Raw genomic sequence first — 15,106 nt, 5'->3', positions numbered from 1 at the left:
GACAATCCCAACGTGAAACAATAATCTTGATTTTAGCAAAAGAAAAGTCAGTAGTTCAATGATAATAATTATTTATTAAAATATTATGCATATTCATCTACAATATTCAGTTAACATTGCATTGAAACTCCTGGAAACGTTTATTTAATTAACAACTAAATATCCTATGATATATTATTACTGAATACATATTTGGAAATGGTGCTCAAGGTTCTATAATTAAACAATTGCAGCTCTCCGTCCATTAACTTCCGCGGAATTTCGCATGAGGAACCGTTTGTGCTGTTCTTCAATGATCACAGCCCTCTCGATTCTCTCTGTAGCGATTTTCTCAATTTTCGCGAATAATTCCGTGTGCACGGCGATACATTTTCGAAAATCTTTACGCTCGAGACGATACACCTCGCATACTTCAATTGCAATAACGCTTGCCACTCTTCTTTGATCAGGAACCAAAAGCGCTACCTCTCCAAAATGAGCTCCATCATCCAAGTGACAGATCTATAAATCATTGAAAACATAGAGGAAACTTTGCCCTTTATAACGCACTTTGTTGTGCATCGATATCTTAAACGGTTCCCGAGATATAGGGCTTTGAAGTTGGACCGTACGGTAAGCGCCGTAGCCCCATTCATGAATGGCAGCTGCGTGACCCAGTTTCTGGCGTGCGTACGCACGCGTAGTAGTAGTAATAGTAACATGGCGCCGCCGCGTAGTCAATGGGCGGTGCACGTGCGCGGTAGTGGTGATAGGTCAGTGACCGACTGAATGGGAGGGGCGAGTGAGACAGCGATACCTTAGCGCTCCAAAACACGGTCCACTTTACACTGTTATATCTCAGGAACCAAAAGTCATATCGAAAAACGAAAACAGTCGTTTTAAAGAGGAAAGTTTCCCGCTTCTAATACCGTAGGAATTATATAATTTCTTTGCTTTGTATCTTTTTTATAAGCAAGCAAACATAGCATAGTTTTAATGGCTCTTTTACTGTTTTCGCTTGTTTTTAATGATAATGATTTGGTTGTAAATATTTATAAACTATTCTATTCTATTCTAAACTATTCTATTATAATATTTATAAATTATTCATGCAAATTTATGTGTTTTATATGTTTAGGATCGAATGTTTTTACAAATCATACCTCTTTTCCAGTTGGTGTCAATACAGCCACAGTTCCAGCAGAGAGAAAGAACATGCAGTCTCCTTGTGCACCAGCTTTCACTATCACATCATTCGGTAAATAAAGTTCAAACTTCAAATTCCTCACGATTGATCGTAAAACATTCTTTGGTAAAGTTTTAAAGATCGCCACGTTTTCGACTAAGCGGTGACACGATTGTAACGCGATCTCTTGCCGCAATTGCTCTAAATCGTAACGGTAGATTATCTGAATCCTGAATACATATTTCAAAATGACATAGTTTACCTGATAGGTTTTGTAAGATCAATTTTTCGCGGAAGTAACTGTTTCTGAAACGATAATAATAATAGGCAAGAAGACGATTCTTCATATGTGCAGGTAATTGCTTCTGAATCGTATAAGCAATCACTTGATTCATTATTTCCTGAAATTTTGATTTCGACGCCCTTCTGCCAGCTTTTATGTGGACCAACATCACTGAAACAATATTTCATACTCTAGTTTGCTACTAGAGATATAGTTTTCAAGTTTTAAAGATTCACCTATGATATAACATTCTAGTATTCGCCCTATCATCATGAGAAAACAACTCAATATCAGGTGCCCATCTGCTTTTGGTACATATTTTCCATAACCACTTGCTGCCAATTTTTCCACAACGATGAAAAGTGCATATTGAAATCTGAATGGTATAGTGTCACTGTCCAATCCTATCATCCAACATTCTTTGCATTCCTACAAGTATAATTATAGTGTATTAATTCTTTGAAATCAATGAAAGACTTTTGGCAATTGATGAACTTACATTGGCAGAATAATTAATAAGGTGTAATTCTAATACTGGTATTAAATAACAAAGACAAGAAGACCAGAACATCATATAAAAGCCTAGCATCAATGTGCTGAATGTTTCGTAATAAAAATGCATAATTTCGAAATACTAAAATGAGCAAATGAGATTACTGAATATTGGAAGGGAGATGTGAAACAATTCTGTCAATTGTGAAATATCTTACAGTAAACAGTTCGAAGATTTGCGTATTAACATAGTTATACCGTGAAATCTTCAATAGAGGCAGAAGATTTAACAGAATGATAGATTTTAAACAGTTTTGTCCTGGAATCTTCCGCCATGGTAATGTTATGTGGTCCCATGGCAAGGAAGAAAGGACATCCGGTATGAAGTTAGCCTGCAAATATTGTCTAAACGACCATGAAAATATTAAATCATAAATGATTTCTTTACTGAAATTAATTGTGATAATGTTTTTATACCTGAATATCTTCAATGGTTCCAACTCGACACGCATGCTAACTTTATTATTGTATCCAGTGATACAATTAGAAATTATGTCTAGCCAACAAAATGTGTAGATTAAAATGTTAAATTTATCCAATCGAATTTTATCATGGGACATTATGACGAAGCAAACTGAGAATGGAATCGTCAAGAAAGAGATCATGAATACCACTGTCATGAACCTGTCCCAGATGAACCTGAAATTTCCTCAAATGCGAGGAATACTATAAAATTGTTTAATAATATTTTTTAGGATGTTTTTCATAGAAAACATTGTATAAAAACATCCTGAAGATACTATTGTACCAATGTTACCAATGTATACCTCCAGTAACTGAATGGATGAATGATCCACCAATATTTGAGATTGGCATGTTTTCTTCTATCTGCTGACACGGCTGCCAAACTATGCATAAACATTTTTGTTCTTGGAGTGTGGACATTAATTTGGAACATGTGCATCCACACATCCTTGCAACCGAGATGCTTCACGCTAGCCGCAGTGGCCAAACGAGACACATCTGTCTTTGGTAGACCACATATATGTTCCCTCATGATGAACCTTTCTCTTTTCCTTCAGTTTATTTAAAAACAAAAAATCAAAATTATGCAATATTATTATTTACTATAACATCGTCTCATTAGCTTACCTTCAGCTTTATTTTTCCAATCTTTATAATATTTAATGAAACTTGTAGGTTTTACGTTAATTACAACTTGAAGTTGTACTTAAAATTGAAGTTCGCTGAAATTGTATAGGAAGCATCATGATTATAGAGCGAAAAAATAGTGAACTGTCGTTTATTAAAAAATTGTCGACGATAAAAAATATACCCAATCACGGCTCGTCATTACAATACGATGAACGTCTATGCGCTATGGTGTACATGTATACAAACGAGTGCGCGCTATCATTTACTCCGTGCATAGTGTGACGGTGTTCCGATGGCAATCCTTGATAATTCTCAGCGATTTACGGTAAACGAACTCGTGACTTGTTTGTGCGTGTATCGATCGCTCGAATCAACTCTCGTAATTGACGAAATAGAAGATCGGTGGGCGTAAAAGAAGCATCGATACTAGCGACTCCGTTGCAAACAATGAAATTTATCATTCACCTGAACCCTCCAATTCGTACGGTTGATATTTAATGCACTTCGAAGTACTTGAGCAGACGTTTCGTTGAAAATGTATATTTCAAAATCGGTCGTTTAATATGTAACACCTTAATATACCTGGAATTTAGTTCTATTTGAATTTTCTAAAATGTCTCTATGAATTTCTAGAATGTCAAAATTTATCTATCCTTCGGATTCTTACGAGTAATTAAATATCTAAAATTTCAAGGAACCTCTGCAGGAAACAAATGATTAATTTTCAATTTGCATAGTTCAATCTGAAGGCAACCTGTTGGAGGGTTAAAGGGCGCGGCTAGAAAATCGTGTCCATTAAAAAAATAACCAGTTGATTTAACCTCAACTATCAGTCTTCCCGGATATTCTTGTTTTAATATATTTTCTAATCGTTTAAAAAAATACGACCGCTCGTTCGTGTCGTGGTTATGAGTAAAATTCGTACCGATTCGAATTTCAGTTGGGAAAAGACCAATATGATTTTCTATAAACAAATCACACTGATCTTTCCACGATTACAAACACTTTCGTAACTACAAAATTCCAAGCTATCCTCTAATATCAATTTTTTTTTTTTTTCTTTCGTCGATCAACGATTACACAAATTGAACGTTGCGTTACGGTGACTTTCATCGTTACTAGTCTACTAGTACAAACATTGAGTCGTGTATATTTTAACAATCACTCTATCCAGGCGAGGGTATTATTCTGCCGTATTTATAATCGAGTATACGTATAAATAATCGTCACGAGATCTCGTAGATCTCGAGCGAGACAAGGCGGCAATCATCGCTAGCTCTACCTTCGTGGAATGAGACCGTTCCTTTTCTTACAAGAATTGCTTTATTTTAGAATAATACTCGAAACGGGATACTTAACTTATGGCTTCAAAATTTCGTTGTTATTTCAATATTTCAGTTTTGTTAATTCATGAAATTTTTCCAATTCTTGCTAAACTCTGTCGTGCTTGTATTTTTAAATAGGTGATGCTTGAGAGTTTGGAATTATCAGCATAAATAATTTGTATTTCAATAAGATTTGCTTTTAAGTATATTTGAAAGATCAGATTTGGTAGACGATAAGTAATTCTCCAAGTAATAAAACAATCTCATTTCTCGATTGAATATCAATGCAACATTCACGGAGCAACGACTACGATTGTGACAGGAATTCGCCCGATATTCACTGTTGTATGGAACGATATGAAACATACGAAATCGTTACAAAATCGTCTACAAACGATCCCCCTTTTTTTTTCCCCATTATCTCTACAACCTACTTTCTCGTAACATTACGTGAGCTGATTATTATAATTCATCTGTTCGAACTGCGACTCTACAAATCGTCACTTTCTCTTCAATTTTCTTTGAAAATACGTCTTCGAAAATGAACGAACTAGCACGAATCCGTGGTTGAACGCTTTAAGGTAGATATTTAAGAACACAATGTCGAACTTCGGTCCGATGGAGCATCGTGGAACTTGGTCAAATTTTCGTTTAGTATTTTTCTCTTCAGTCCTTTTCATTTCTTCTTTTTTCTTTTTGTTTATCAAACTTGACAATGTTTCTTCCTTCTTTCGACTCGGTTCTTCACACGTCGATACCGAGTAGCTCTCTGCTGTCGGTCCTCGAGAGTCGACGACGTAAACTACGACGACGGAACTCCTTCCATCAGACTGACGCACGTTTCATACGAATACTGGCAGAAGTCGAAGGTGGTCTGTATCCTTGGTATCCTTGGTCCAAGAGCTCGGAACTCGCTGGTCCTAGGCAAGTACACGAACACACGCTCACGCAGTCGTCGCTGTCGTGGACGATCGGCATATGGCCAGCTAATAATTTTCCATTTACCGCCACAACTTCTCCGTCGAGGGTCAAAACGTGGTGGGAAGCTGGTTGGAGCTCGTTCTCATCGCGACGAGCGTCTCCCGTGTTCCTTTTTCGATAGAAAATTCAAAGATTATTTCGAAATTTAGGTTTCAATTATTTCGTTCGAAGATTATAAGGTTGCATCGATAGAATGGTTTTACTTTAAAAAATGTACTCACATTGTCATGAAACGAAGCACGAGCAAGTTTATGCTGGCAGCGACGACAGCCAGTCCGAATAGGATGAAGACTAAACTTAAGGCCACGTATCCAGGTTTATTGGAAAGTGCATGGTCGTTCTGCAAACGTATTCAACAAAATTGTAAAATTTACATCGTACCAAAACTCATACCTATGAATGTACATACTTGAAGAGCAACGTAATCGCCGAAACCAATGGTGGTAAGCGTGACGAAGCAATAGTAGAAGCTATCGAAATAACTCCAACCCTCGTAACGAGAAAACACGGCAGCTCCAGTTGTAATAATTATGCTCGACAGCATTCCTGTAGCAAGCATCAAGTTCATTTCCGTCGCCTCTGTTTTCTGGCAACGTAGATACGTTTTCGCTCGCTTGATCACCACCGATGCAAATTTGTTTAGACGTTCACCGATACTCTGGAACATCACCAAACCCAAGGGAATGCCTACCATGGCGTATGCCATGCAAAATGCTTTGCCTCCTATGGTGACTGGAGTCGAGTGTCCATATCCTGGAACGAAGATAAGGAACTTTATTTCTGCAACATCTTCGTTATAAGATACATTCAGCTATTTAAATATCAAGGCTACTGGTATCGATTACGTGTGATATATTTAATTCGCTATTTAAAGGGTGATTACTAGTCCTCAATGTAGAAAATGTATCTAGAAAATATTATTCACCTATCATAGCGAGCACAACCGTCGCGAAATAAAAGGCACCCGCGAATTTCCACTGAGGACCCGCTTTGTGTGGTTTATTCTCTATTATAACAATCTCCAACATCCTGTAGTCTTCTTGAGTGATATTGTACTTCTTTATCATGTTTCGACGGACCTCTGAAATCGAAAGCAAACGATGCACCTTTTTAAAGGAAAATTTTCATGATAAATGGATTCGAGATTCCGGTCGTCCCTGAAGAAATAAACTGCACTGTTTACAAAGCGTCGGCGGGACAAGAATTTATTGCTCCGTTTTCTTCAAGATTTCATATTCGCTTATCATCGACGACTCACCAGAGAGAAACTCCCAACGTTTCCTCTCGGTATTCGACTCCAAAGCGTCGAACACAGCCGCTCCGATCAACAGATACGTGAAGGTGCACACTACCAGTGACAGGGTCCTGACATTCTGCCTCTTCATCTTCGCGCAGTGCAACAGCCACGTAAATCGTCAGCCGTTCGCGTGAACAAACCACGAAAATCGCAGCGTTCGGTCACGTTTCTACGCGTTCTGCCGCACGAACACGCGCCGCTTACCGCTCATGCTTCCCTCGATACGGGACGAACACGACGTACCGGCAACATTTTCCTTTCCTCGTACATGCTATCGATCCATCGACGACATGACACAGGAACGTTCGTGGAAAACGTCTGGACGCGTGTGCACGATCCACGAAAAACAGCACCCAACGCTCGCTCGACGCTCACCCTCGTCGACACAACCGGATGAGGAAGTATTGATCCGGTAGCAGCGACGGGATAAGCGCCATGGAAACGTGGCCAGTGGTTTTTACACGGTTGAACTGGACTAGCTTATCGGTAAGAGGAAAGTTTTTCGTATCCTGAATTGGTCGCTGATAAGGAGACGTTATCCTTGATAACGAAATTGTACAGTTCATAACATCTCGTTTGTTCGAAACAACGAACCAGTTTAATTTTCATTCCCACCACCGAAAGCGCTGTGATTAAATGTCGATCGTAGTTGGTACAGTAGGATGCGACACGAAGATGATAAGGGATGTTTACAGCCCCCTGAGGGTGAGAAGATCATTGGGTGGTTGGTGTATTCTACAACGACGACTGATAATACAAACCTTGCAATTAGTAATTGAGATACAATTTTAACGAAACAAAAGATGATCATGAGTAAAAATATTGATCATTTTTATAACACAGTTGTTTAATCGAAAATCAATGTACCTTTAGATAATTTAGAGTTTACCGATCGAAGAGTTTGATATAGGACCATAACGTGCCCTTTGACCCTTTGAACTGCGCGTGTAGCTTGCAAGGAACTTGTTACTCGCTTGAAAGTTTTGGTGTAACTTTCTAAACTGTCCCTGACGGAGTTTATCGTGTATCCGTAGTGTTCCAGTTTTACGGAGAAGTTAGGATACCCCGTAGCTGCTTATGCAATTATTTGTTCCTAGGTACTGGCTATTGTTCTCTTTGAACGATGTTTGAATCGTTGTTTGAACCAAGTATATTCTTACTACTAAATGCCTGACTAACATTCACGAAAGTTGTACAACTAATTTCTTCTCTTTCATTCCAATTGCCTATTTACTGTTTCCTCTTCTTATTAGAAATTTATCAGACATTCATGAACACTGACGAGTGTAAGAATAAACTGGTGGTCAGACAAGTAGAATGGGGTCATCTATTCGGATACGATCGTGTACATCTTCGTTATTAGTCAAAATGAGACACATTTGGGTTGAGTGGAGTAATAGAGCAATAGCATAGGAATCTTAGAATATTAATTATTAAATACAATAACTTGGAACGTATGTCACTTGTCTCTTTGCTACCCTGCTCATTAACTTTCCACCTCTGCACTGTTATTAGGAAAATGAAACAGGAATTGTTGATTATATTTCTCAAAAATTAGCAGAGTGACTGAAGTCGTTTTTAAGAAAATTTACCAAAAATAAGAAAATTTCGTCTTGCTCCACCGGACCGAACGAACGAACACCGGAAATTTGTCCGTAAAATACTTTCTCGGAAATGTTCTGAGCGAAAGTTTCTTGACTGAAAGCTAGCAATCGCGGAACAGCTTGTCCCAATGACGCGGAATTGTTGACGCTCACCGCACCGCGTTGCTACGTAAACGAATTTACGAACGTTCAATCTCAAAGGCAGCTCGTTTCGTTTGAAAATCGTCAAACTCACTTCTCGTTGTTCAAGGATAACAGCGATTTTCCAGACAGATTGCACTCATTCAAACGGCGACGAAATATTCAAGTTCGAAACGAGCGATTCGAAAAAATGTCAAGGTTCAAGAAGTAACGCCTTCTTTCGAGCGGGCGTTAAATCAAAAATTTAATAATGTACCGAGCGATGCCGGATGCTGCAGCTGCCGTTGAAGAAAAAGAAAACAGTCAGAGGTGGAATAAAGTTTGCGAACAGAAATCATCTGAAGGGAGGAAAGTTTCTTGATGAGGGTGACGAGAAAGCGATAATGTCGATAATGGTTATAGAAATCGTCGCGAGAAATTAATAATATCGTAAATGAGAAAATTCGTAGAATTTTAAAGCAAATTTTCGAACAGAAGTCTTTCGATAAAATAATAATCGTAATTTTTCTTTCGACATGTTTAAAGAGGGAAAGTAATGTTCAAAGAGAAAAATTGAATCTCTTCTGCATGATATTTTATATTATATTACTAACTGTAGTTAACTCGATTAATGATTTAATGTAGAATTGAAAAAGTGCTTCGCCAAGCTGCAGCCTCTTTCCACGTGGCGAGCTTTTAATGTAACGCAATCAGTTCCGAGCTGAATCGCTGCAATAAAAGCTGCTCTACTTTAAGCCGATAGTAACGCGATAGGTTAAAAAATGTTTAAACACGAGGGCGTCGCTGACAACCGTGAAATTTGCACCGAAAAAATGCTCGTTCGTTATTGAAAATTTTGCGTTCGCAGCTGAAAACGTGGCAAGATTTTACGTTCCGTTGGCTGCTCGCACGCGATTTCATCGGGATTGATAAACGAGACCAGTCACGCGAGTGATTGAAAAATTATTAAAATAAATCGGCGAGAGCGTTCGAAATCTCTTTTTTATAAATTCTATTCCAGTTGATTGATTTTATCTAAACACGAGTACTCGTCGAACTTTAACCTAAAGTGTAATAAAAAAAACTTTTTCGTTTCGTTATGCATCAACAGAAGCTTTTGTTTCATTCGAGAAACGAAGCTTCCGGGAAACGAATTTGCAAATCCGATGAAAGTGGAAGTCGTAGGGGATCGAGCTAATTTTACATTCAGTACGAAAGTCTTTCGTTGCTGAAAACTAATGAATTTTCTTTGCTTCCCAAATTGTTATTTTCAAAATAGAAGGGCAAATTTTACGGCAGTATTATCATCCTAATAAAAGTTAAAATGATATACAGTCAAATAAATGAGATATAGACGATCTGAGATCAGACAAGTAGAATGAGACGGGTATGTAATCAGACAAGTGGAATAAGATAAGTAGGTAGAGTCGGACAAGTGAAACAGGGGGATATGTGATCAGACAAGTAGAATATGATGGTCAGAATCAGGAAATAACAAAGTTGCATCGAACATAGAGTTAGAATATTTTCTCTAAGAATTTCGTATACTAATTAAACACGAAAGTTGATGAAAGTTCATTCCGAATTTTCCTGGTTTCTTGTTTCAGCAAACAGCGAATACATTAAATGTAATTTACCTAAACAGCTGCAACGGCTAATCAAGAAGCAGCCGTTGACAAAACTACAATCATACCGTTGTAATTTAAGCGTCGGTTTACGATTTCATTCCGTCGTGCACGTAGCGAGGTAAAATGTTGCGCGGCTCCGCAACGCTTACAAGCATCCACCGCGTAATTAAACGGTAGGCTGTAATTGCAATCGGTGGTTAACGACGTTCCAGCTCTTGTCATTACGTTCACTTTTCTCTACTCCGGCAAGCTTCGGGACCGAATTTCAACAAATTTAATCAGGTTGAATATTAAAACTCATCGTTCAACTTTATTTTCCCTTCTGATTTCGACCACAGTCGTCTCCTTTTTATTTTAAAAAATTTCGATGGACTAACAAAGCTTTAAATTTTCTAGTACGGCGTTCTTGTACGCGATGCACGTGAGAAATTGATGTCTTCGCGTATAATTCACGGCCGCTGCACTTTATCAAGCCACGCTGATTTATTGCACGAACTCGCTTCAAGATTCAAGGACAGCACCTCGATGCATGGACCCAGAGTCAAGTTCAATTACTCTTCGATCCACCTGTACGCTCGTCTAGGAGAAAACCGTCTCGAACCGATAGCTTTATTGGCCGGAGGAAACCGTGAGATGATATTCCTCGGGAATAATTCAATAGTATCATATAGGTATCATCTTCTCGATGCCAAAGGAACAGAGGAGAAACTGACGTGTTCTGGATCATAAATTTAAGGAAATACACTACGTATCTACAGATTTCTTCCTAAATTCTTTTTATTTTATTCGTGACATACTTTATAATTCAAAGACATTATCACTTAATTATTTAGACTGATCATTCGATCTACTCTTCCCCTTATTAGTAAAACATAAACGAACTTGAAGCCCTCTTTTTTCCTTTCTCTGTAATTATCTGATTAAAAATGGATCCGCGAGGTCGATTGCCTGAGAACAGGTCAGTCAATGTGTTAATACTCCACCAGGACATGTATTAATAAACCTTCCGATGTCGCTGGTTATTGACCGAAGAGCAATTAGTAAGCCTTTCATGGTTGATAATTCATTTAAATTAAAAGGACCTTCGCAATATTAATTACTACGATAAGAACAAAGTATAAAATGATGTCTATGATAAAAAAAAAGGGCAGTCCGACGAATTGTTGGCGATACCTGCGAAGGGTAGATATGATTTCAACGAAGAAACAGAGGAAAAAAGAAGATGTAATCCGGATCGATTCTTCGACGGGTGACCTATTTTTACAACTTTCCAGACGCAAACATCGTCCTTAGAGAAGAAAGAAACGTAACCTTACCAAATGTCCTCGGCGAAGAAAGTCTCCCTTGAGAATTCTCGTACACTCTCGTCTCGGGTCGTCGTTGTTTGGTCGCATCCTCGCGTTTACGAGTTCCTCGAAGAACAGAGGAAGACATTACCACGGGACATTGCTTTCGTCGCCCGGTCACGGCTAACCTTCGTCCCTGTATCGCCACCTGTCCTTCAGGACGCTCGATTACGTCTCGAACGACCACTACTCGAATCGTTCGGCTACGAAATGTCCGACATAAACGAAAGTAGATTCAAGGACGAGGATATCGTTGTTTCGACAACGATAGTTGAAAAACCCTCGTCTTCGGGAACTTCGATATCTTTACGACATTTAGGACGATTTAAAATGGGGCAAAATGGCAAAGGGTTGATAAAGACTAAAAAATGAAAAGTCTGTTTCCAGAAGTTATTTTATGCTTACGATACTGAATCGTAATCCAGACTTACGAATCGTACAAAATTAAATTAAAATTCGGACTCTCCCCGGGGTCCGCCGTTCGAGGGTTAAACTCAAAGAGTGGAATCTTGATAAAAGGATATACAAAAATTTAAAAATCCTATCTTGCGATTTAAGAAATGTTATTAAAACGAAAGAAAATGATCAAAATGAAGCATGTCAACCCTTTAAACGAGAATGAAAGGAGTTCGCATTTCTATCGACCAGCTGGACCCGTTCAAACGAACCGGAAATCCGCGATAATCCTGCGAGCGAGTCATTCACGTGGATCTCGTCGTTTGTCATCCAGGCGAAAAGAAGAGAAAATTGACGGTGGTTTCCGCAAAGTCAAGGGCGCTCGAAAGTTTTTCTCATGGAATCACGTCGTTTCAGCCACGATCGATACACGGGTCAGTCGTGAAACGAAAACAGGCTGAAACGACAATCAAAGTGCAATAAATCGACGGCGACCGGCTGTGTGGCGCCACCCTGGAAACTTTCGCAACACCTGTTCGACAAAGCTCCCAGGAAAAGTTTAATGAGAAACGAGGAAGAGACACTCGAGCGTGTGCGACGAAGAATTATGATCGACATACGGTCTTCAAACGGATAAGAAGGAATGCTTTCAATGACGCCACGTCAATGACAAAATAATTACATATACATGATAAATAAAATAAAAGCAACTATCTTTCGATCAATCGAAAAGTACGATGGTAATACTTCGCGTGGTATATTAAAAGTTGAGCGGTGTTTCTCAGCACCGATCGCGATTTCGTTGTTTCGACGTGAAATTCTACACGGGAAGGAAATGCCATTACCTAATAATGGCACCATCGAAGAAAGGGACGAGAAACTGGCTGGGCAAGAAACTAGTAATAGAGCCGCGTTATGCCCATGGACGGCAACGTAAACCGACAGCCGTTTCGCGTCGAACGCAAGTCCGTCAGACTATCAATGTACCGGAAATGGTGTATAGATTGCTGAACGCCACGAAACATAACCAAGGTATCGTTTGTATCTTACATTTGGAGAAAATTATTTTTTTTTCTCTTTTTATAAAAATTCGATGATCGACCGTGAAATGTTAAGGATTTATCGATGTACGAATATGTTGGGTTATTTTAGGTAGAGGAGAGGATGAAAGGATACACCAAGGTAGAGTACGGAAATATGAAAGTCTTAGAGAATCCTCGTACGATAGCTCGCCCCTTCATGAAAGCACGATATCGGTCGATGGGTCCAAGTACACGAAATCTGGAGCAACGTCTACGGAGAACACGTCGAGGGTAATGGACGCTACGAATAGCTCGGAGGGCAGCGTATCCTGGAACAGTAGCGTATCGAATATCTCCGTTGAACCGATTACTCTCGTGAATACGATCGATAACACCAGGGCGCTTCTGAAAAAGAAATCTCTCGTCCAGGTTATCAATAGTTATATCAAGGCTGGTATCGAGGAAGGTATACGAATTTATTTATACTCGTTAAAATTAATTAATCTAAATTTTTTAATTCAAGTTTTCGAAGATATGATTTGTTAATTTTTCCAGGTAAACGACAGGCGAAAAAGTATATTCGTAAGGCACTTTCGTTTGGCATGAAATCTGGTTACCTGATCCCGGCTGACCGGCAAGGACAGGTGCTCCACGTGTCTCCGACGTTAATAGAAAGCCGACGAAGCGACACAGAATCACGCAAAAAACGTCGAAGGACACGAAGGGGCGAGGACGAGCCGTTCACCGATCGCAGGGAGCATCGCAAGGAAACACCACCGTGGAATACGAAACGGAAACGACATCGTGAGCCTACACCATCGCCAATGGCACCTCTCAAAAAGAGGAAAAAGAGATCTACCTCGAGGAATCCGGAATCGAAAGTGGATACCGTGAAAGCCACACCGAAGAAGAAGCCTGTGGAGTCTGTTAGAAATAAACCATTGAAGAAAAAGAGAAACGCGATTACGAAGAAAAGGTAAGTAACATCGATCGATCGTATCTTTATAATGATTTTAACAGAACAGTGTGAAATTTAAAATATGAAAAGATATGAAATTAAATTAAATTAAAATTCGAGCTCTCTCCATGGTCCGTCGTTCTAGGGTTAAACAATTCCAGACGAAAGCAAATAAAAGAGCAATGATCTCCCCGTTTTATTGGATGTAATAAAACGTGCCGTCCCTTCTATGATTCACATATTTCAGAGGTAAGGTGACGCACACGACTCTTTCCCTTTCATCGAAGGAACCTCGCGAGAAAGTGAAGAGCGTGGAGAAAACGAGAAGCAAACACAAAAACGAGGTAACGGAAAGGAGACGAAATCGTAGCGATCAAAACAGAAGATCCCTGTCGACGAGAAACAACGAGAAAGAGAATCGCAAGAAGGAACGTCGAGGATCCAGCAACGAGGACGAGGACAGTGTAAAGTTCATTGAAACCGAAGTCAACGAGAGGACAACGACGGAGAGGCGAGGATCGGAATCCAGTCGGGAGGATGTCCCACGGGATAACGATGTATTGCCAGGAAATCCTGGCAAAGAAGTTGAAGAACCTTTAGAAACGCCCAGCAACGAAGACAATGCTCTGAGAAACATAAATTAATCGACCATTTCCTCTACCATTTTTGTTTTTTAATGAAATATTTGTCACATTTTGGACAATACCATGAATTTTCGACGAATTTAGAATTGTTAGATACACAAATTTGTTGATTTGATTTTGTAATAAAGTTATTTGGAGAAAATGAAAGACGGTGATAGAATGAGAAGGATAAGGTATATTTATCATATATAAATTTCATTCAAAGAATTATCACTTTGCAAACCAGAAATTGTTACTGATCGTTTCTATGAATTAAATTGAAGGTGGTGTAAATTTACTCGAAGGACTTGAGAATCCCTTCACCGAAAGGCTATGTCTTCAACAGCCTTCAGGTTGACAAGGACGTTTCTAAAACTAATAAAGTCGACGATTTCTGAAAATCTCTATTCCAGTTATGTTTCCAGGAATCATGGAAATCAATGGAATCTGTCACAAGGACTTCACGGAGTTAATAAATATAATCTCGCTGCATAGAGATTGTAGAAATTGATTCCTTCCTAAAATCAATGATACGCTTAGCAACAACAATTTTACGATTCACGGTAGAACTCTTTTAATTTTCTATTTGACAAATATCAGATAAACATGAAAATATTAAAAAAGAAATGTGGAAATATGATTCCAAAGAATTTTCCACTCAGCTCAGCAAGTATCATCTACTTTTAGATCTCCTAAATCTTTTTATCAAAA

General features: G+C 38.9%; 3 protein-coding genes across 3 annotated transcripts; 1 reads left to right on the top strand and 2 right to left on the bottom strand.

Annotated features, from left to right (window-relative positions):
* Positions 1–219: 219 nt before the first annotated feature.
* LOC114875339 (potassium/sodium hyperpolarization-activated cyclic nucleotide-gated channel 1-like) lies at positions 220–2,997 on the bottom strand. Its single transcript, XM_046288963.1, has 8 exons — positions 2,778–2,997; positions 2,418–2,649; positions 2,159–2,345; positions 1,948–2,082; positions 1,685–1,877; positions 1,428–1,619; positions 1,143–1,366; positions 220–501 (listed from the first exon to the last, which is right to left on the bottom strand). Exons 1-8 carry the CDS (start codon positions 2,995–2,997, stop codon positions 220–222), a joined length of 1,665 nt encoding a protein of 554 aa, XP_046144919.1.
* Positions 2,998–3,168: 171 nt separating this feature from the next.
* On the bottom strand, positions 3,169–7,075 carry LOC114875337 (two pore potassium channel protein sup-9). Its single transcript, XM_029185496.2, has 5 exons — positions 6,660–7,075; positions 6,327–6,482; positions 5,811–6,154; positions 5,623–5,741; positions 3,169–5,510 (listed from the first exon to the last, which is right to left on the bottom strand). The coding sequence occupies exons 1-5, from the start codon at positions 6,784–6,786 to the stop codon at positions 5,246–5,248; spliced, it is 1,011 nt and encodes a 336-aa protein (XP_029041329.1). The 5' UTR covers positions 6,787–7,075; the 3' UTR covers positions 3,169–5,245.
* Positions 7,076–12,599: 5,524 nt separating this feature from the next.
* LOC114875336 (serine/arginine repetitive matrix protein 2-like) lies at positions 12,600–14,450 on the top strand. Its single transcript, XM_029185494.1, has 4 exons — positions 12,600–12,824; positions 12,945–13,280; positions 13,370–13,790; positions 14,020–14,450. The coding sequence occupies exons 1-4, from the start codon at positions 12,644–12,646 to the stop codon at positions 14,414–14,416; spliced, it is 1,335 nt and encodes a 444-aa protein (XP_029041327.1). The 5' UTR covers positions 12,600–12,643; the 3' UTR covers positions 14,417–14,450.
* The last annotated feature ends 656 nt before the right edge of the window (positions 14,451–15,106 follow it).

The sequence above is a fragment of the Osmia bicornis genome, chromosome 15 (genome assembly GCF_907164935.1).
Source record: "Osmia bicornis bicornis chromosome 15, iOsmBic2.1, whole genome shotgun sequence".
NCBI lineage: Eukaryota > Metazoa > Arthropoda > Insecta > Hymenoptera > Megachilidae > Osmia > Osmia bicornis.
This window is presented reverse-complemented; position numbering and strand designations above follow the sequence as displayed.